General features: G+C 46.4%; 1 protein-coding gene across 1 annotated transcript in view; it reads right to left on the minus strand.

Annotated features, from left to right (window-relative positions):
• Positions 1 to 474, minus strand: part of TSPEAR (thrombospondin type laminin G domain and EAR repeats) — an 87,608-nt gene extending 87,134 nt beyond the window's left edge. Inside the window, exon 1 of the mRNA XM_083154413.1 lies at positions 18 to 474. Within this exon, the coding sequence (XP_083010539.1) occupies positions 18 to 111 (94 nt within the window). The 5' untranslated portion in view covers positions 112 to 474. The remainder of the gene's footprint in view (positions 1 to 17) is intronic.
• Between the last annotated feature and the right edge of the window lie 5,526 nt (positions 475 to 6,000).

Below are 6,000 nucleotides of genomic sequence, written 5' to 3' on the forward strand. Positions count from 1 at the left end.
TTTTTTGGGTTTCTTACCTGTGCAAGGTGTCCATGACGTCAGACCAACGGTCGGGGCAACCTGGGACCCGCTCGCGACAATCCAGACACAGACCAGGAGCAAGGCAGACATTAGTGGACCTTCTCAAACTTGGGGTCCATGTACAATATTCACAAAACTGTTCTTCGGCTTTCTTTTTGTTGCGTATGTTTCCTAAACCCGCACCCAAGTCCTCATGGCCAACCACAATGACTCCTATCCTTGGTCAAATGCTCATCATGATAAAGAAGATGTCACTCTAGGTGGATTAAGAATTCCATCACCAGCACCCAAATCTTTGATGGGTGTCTTTTTCCGATCATCCCAGAATGTCCTTCTCTTTTGGGAAGTCTGCAAGTTTACAGGCTACAGCTGACAAGCTAAGGCAGAGGTGTAGGAGCTGCAGCTGTTTGACTAGGACGTAGCAGGTGAGCCGCTGTGTGTGTGTGAGGGATGAGCAGGTGAGTTTTCAGGGACAAGCCAAATATTCAGACATTTAAATGAGTTCCCAGTCATTTTCTCCTCTTTTCATCTTTTGCCCAACCCTCCACAGGTGAAGGAATTCCCCACTGTAAATGACTCTGCCTTTACAAAGCATATATTACACACACACACAGGCGGAGCCAGGTGAGAGCACCTGAGAGTGTGGTTACGGCAAGTGCTTCAGGTACACATGGAATGCAACTTTTGCTTTGTTGACACATCTGTAAAGTATCATTCATAGAGGATGATACCTGTAGTAGTATAGTGATACAGTGCTCAGCTGAGGTCATTACTTGGGCTCATCACAATGACCATTATGTGTATTGTCAATACTGTATGTACTTTAGCTACAGTGGCATAAGTAGAAATATCCCCCCCCCCCCAACAAAGACCCACCGACCCCCCCATACATGAATTACATTTTATCTACATGTTCATTGGCAGGGGTTCTTTTCTTGTTGCCAGGTGTTTCATGCTTGTTGCCAGGTGTTTCATGCTTGTTGCCAGGGGTGAAATGCTCACTGCCAGGGGTTTAATGCTCGTTGCCAGAGGCTACATGCTCCTTGCCACAGGTTTCATGTTTCCAGGGGTTACATGCTTTGTTGCTAGGGCCTACATGCTCATTGCCAGGGCATTTATTGGTAGTGCTGTCCGATCTGCTCTCCCCTGACAAACGCTAGAGTTCCAGTAGGCATACTTGCCCATCTCCCGCCCCCCCCCCCCCCCCCCCCTGGAAAGGATGGCATGTGACCCGCATTTTTCGCTGACCACTGGACCTCCCGCCCACTACCCCCCATTGCTCTGCACTCATGGCAGTTCAGGGGGAGGGGGCGAATAGCGTCATTTTAGCCAAGTCCCCTCTCCATTCAGCCACAAATCACAGCATTTGGCTGCAATGGGGGTGGAGCTTGATAATGCCATCAATGGGGGTGGGGCTTAATGACATCATCACCATTGAACTGCAGCTCAGGCTTCTCCCAGAGAGGAGCACACAAAAGTAGGCAAGTATGCCAGTAGGACATCTAGCCAGCGGTGGCTCTTACCTCTGCGGAGGAGGGGGGCTGCCACAATGGGCATGAGCAGAACCGTTTTTATGGGCTGCCGCTCAGCACCTCCCAATGGGACTGCCTTGGGTGACTGGCAGGTCGGGCTTCATCTTTCTTTACTTAGGCAGAGAACAGTGGCGGATTTTACCTGGATGGGCTGCAGCCCTGAGCCCATAGGTAAAAGACACCACTGCTTCTAGCGTACGTCTCCTCAAAGCAGACAGAGATACCACCACCACCCCCACCACCCCGCCCCCACCACCTGACAGTACATGGGCTGCAGCGGCGTGGTTAAGCAACTATTTATCTCCTAATTATACTTCGGAAAACTATCCCAGCTACTTTGTATTGATAAAAGTCCCAAATTACACGTACATAAACTTATTCACATTCATTTACTAAATGTGTAAACAACAGCAAAGTCATTCAAAGGAAACACAAAATTAATTACAGTTGAACCACGGCCCGAAAGCTGATTCACCGACATTAATTACGGAGTCCCTGATAATAAAAGATTAAGAACTGTAATTATAGATGTATCAGTACTCGTAGCAGTGCTCCGGCGGTGCAAATGTAAGGAGTGAGCATTAAGCACACTTAGAACTAGTCATTTTATAATCCTCTGCCTTGGGCTACAGAATCTGCTGTGTGAGAGTGTCCATGTTTGACACAAACAGCCACAAGTGAGAAAACTGCAGGTCTGTTGCGGAGTTGAACGTGGCGCACGGCCTACGGTACAAGTATACGCCCTGTTTTCAGGAATGTTGCCCGGCTTCGTCCACTCCCCTCCCCCATATGGCCGCAGCCTGTCAGGGAGTACCGCATGGGACCATGTGTAAAGCGTGTCCTGTGCATGTGCCCCACCCACAATTAGGCCTGAGGTGCGCTAAGAGAGGACAAACACACTTATTAAGTCTGCATACGGGCAGATAAAGTATATGCATTATTTCCAGGCATTCAATGTCAAAGCCTGTGTAATGGTTCCATTACTGCCTCACAGCGCTGAGGTCTTGGGTTCTATCCCCACCATGTGTTATATATACGGGGCAGTAAGGACGGTGTAATGGTTAGCATTACTGCCTCACAGCACTGAGGTCTTGGGTTCGATTCCCACCATGGCCCTAACTGTGTGGAGTTTGTATAGTCTCCCCGCGCTTGCGTGGGTTTCCTCCGGGTAGACCACTTTCCTCCCACAGCCCAAAAATATTCACTGCTAGTTCATAGTTGCCGACTTTATGGCTGCCCTCTCTATCTGGGCAGCCAGCTAAGTGAAGCAGGGGGCGGGGCCATCAACTGGAGGAAAAAGGGTGGCGGAGCCACAGACGGGCTCCCCTTAATGGGGGTGTTTCTAGAGTGGTCGCATCATTTTAGCCCTGCCCCCACCGTGCAATGCCAGTATTTACCAGCATTGCATGACAGGGGGCTAAAATGCCGCAATCGTGTCATTTGACCACACCGGGGGGGGGGGAGTTGGGGGGTTCGCGGGAGATGGAGGGCAAAAGGGGGGGCGGGAGGGTCTCCCGATTTCTGGGACCCTCCCAGCCATTCTGGGAGGGTAGGCAACCCTTTGGTAGGTTAATTGGCTCCCCAATAATTTCTGTGTGTGCTTGTACATGTGGAAGGGTATATAGATTAGATAGTAATCAGCAGGGGCTGATGTGACTGTTCAACTATACTCTGTACAGCGCTGCGGAATATATAAATAACATAATAATAATTATTATCCAATATAATTAAAGGATATCTCTGCTCCTCACTTCTATTATGGGTAATTCAAGTGCTGTTTGCATTGCCTGGTGGAGCAATTCAAGTGTTGCTCCATTTGGGCGCGCCAAATCTCAATGCCCTCCTGTTACTGATCAGTACCAAACAACAGATAAACACTCAGGGCCAGATTAACAATGGGGAGGATGGAGCTCCAGGTCTACATATAAAAACAGACCTATCGTCATGGCACCATGATACTGACCAGCCCTCAGCCGGCAACATGGTCGGTCTTAAATCATAAGTATAAAAATAGTTTTTCTAGGTTGCACACTAAATTATGCAATTGTTCCATTTTTATGAACATACGGGAAAGAGGTTCCAAAAACTTTCGAGCCACGGCGCCCTAACGAATATATATATATATTTTTTTAAGACACACCTAGGACAAAAGTTATTGAGAAATAAAAAAAAAGAAAAGAAACTGTCTTTCCTAAACTTATGTGGCGAGTGATAGGATTTGCTTCTGCTTGTCCACATATTTTATGATTGGAAGCCGCATGCACTGGTTTTGCCTATTACAGTGAACATAATTTGAGTTGGTCTTGGACTATCCTGAGATACCCTTGCATATGTCTCAAGGCACCACGGTGTGCCTGGGCACACAGTTTGTGAACCACTGACTTAGGGAGAGATTGGGGCTGAGACTATAACAGTGGGAAAGGCCCACGAGGCACTGGCCACACCCACACAGCACTGACCACACCCACACAGCACTGGTCATAAGGAAGACATTGAGGCTGATAGTATAAGGGCGTACATGCCCACAGGACACTGGCCACACCCACACTGCACTGACCATGCCCATATTGAACTGGCCCCACCCACACAGCACTGGTCATTAGAGTGACATTAAGGCTGATAGTGCAAGGGCGGACATGCCCACATGACACTGGCCACACCCACACAGCACTGACCATGCCCAATGACACTAACCACACCCTCACAGCACAGGCCATGCCCAGATGGGAATGGCCACTCCCACACATGGCGCAGGTACGACTCATATCCCACAAAGCACATGTGCTTGCCAGCATGCGCGTGCATTTTATCGCACCTGTAGCCATGGACTTAAGCTGCAGCCCACCGAAACCCACCTTGTACAGCCGCAGGTGCGGTGTAGGCATCCCATGCATGCACCATGAGCGTGGCTAAACCTATACGTATGTCCAGTTTTGTATAAATACAGTGGCAGCCTTAATGAATTAAAGAGTTAATATCCTATTCCACTTATATACAGTACCGGCTGCAGGAAGATGAAAAGCAAGGATGTTTGTTAAACCACTGAGCCATGAAGTCCTCTACCAGTAACTTAAGAAATGCCGACATATCCATCGCTCTCCGACCACGCACTTCACAAGTCAAACATTAACAGCTATTGACTATATTTCCCCATGAATGGAAGGGTTTCAGGTCAGCCTGGTCAGTAAAAACCCAGCTCAATGCTGTAGGCTGATGCCTGACAGATAATTCCACCAATCACAAGACACAAGCAGCCAACCATGAATGTAACGCTAACAAATTTCCTGATTCGCGCAAGTATTATTACAGTGAGAGTTAAGTATTCCAGCAATCAGACATTGCAATCTCTTACTGACCTCTTGCTATGTGATGTGAAGCCTGTTTCTGTGAAATGATTTTCTTTATAGGAATCTATCTACAGTGCATCCGGAAAGTATTCACACCACTTCACTTTCTCCACATTTTGTTATGTTACAGCCTTATTCCAAAATGGAAAAAAATTTTCCTCCTCAAAATTCTACACACAATACCCCATAATGACAATGTGAAAATACTTTGTGGGAGATTTTTTGAAAATGTATTAAAAATAAAAAACTAAGAAATAACATAACAGAATTATTCAACCAGTCACTAGCTACTGGAGTAATCCCAGAGGACTGGAAAACAGCGAATGTAGTCCCACTGCACACAAGTGGAAGCAAGGAAGAGGTAAGCAACTATTGACCAGTGAGCCTTACATCAGTAGTAGGGAAATTGATGGAAACACTCTTAAAACAAAGAGTTGTAGAATATCTCAAAACCAGCAATTTACAGGATCCAAAACAGCATGGGTTTACTGGCTGAAGATCATGTAAAAAAAACAAATCTTATTGACTTTTTTGACTGGGTGACTAAAGTAATAGATCAAGGTGGGCTGTAGATGTAGCTTATCTAGACTTTTGTAAAGCTTTTGACACTGTCCCACATCGCAGACTGTTAAATAAACTTGAAAGCTTGGGATTGGATTCTAAGATAGTTGAATGGATAAGAGCATGGTTGCAGGACAGAAAACAGAGAGTTGTAGTAAACGGAGTACAGTCAAAGGAGGGAAAGGTTACAAGTGGAGTACCCCAGGGATCTGTACTTGGACCGGTGCTTTTTAATATCTTTATTGGTGATATTGCAAATGGAATTGAGGGTAAAATGTGCCTTTTTGCAGATGACACAAAGGTATGCAACAGGGTAGACACACCAGGAGGGGTAAAACAAATGATTGAGGATCTAGGAAGATTAGAGAAATGGTCAAGAGAATGGCAACTACAGTTTAATGCCAAAAAATGCAAAATCATGCACTTGGGTCTCAGAAATCCAAAGACTCAATATAGTATAAATGGCACTATAATGGAAACTACTGAGGAAGAGAGGGATCTAGGTGTCACTATTTCAGGGGACTTAAAAGCAGGTAGGC

The sequence above is a fragment of the Crinia signifera genome, chromosome 7 (genome assembly GCF_055691185.1).
Source record: "Crinia signifera chromosome 7, ASM5569118v1, whole genome shotgun sequence".
NCBI classification, from domain to species: Eukaryota; Metazoa; Chordata; class Amphibia; order Anura; family Myobatrachidae; genus Crinia; species Crinia signifera.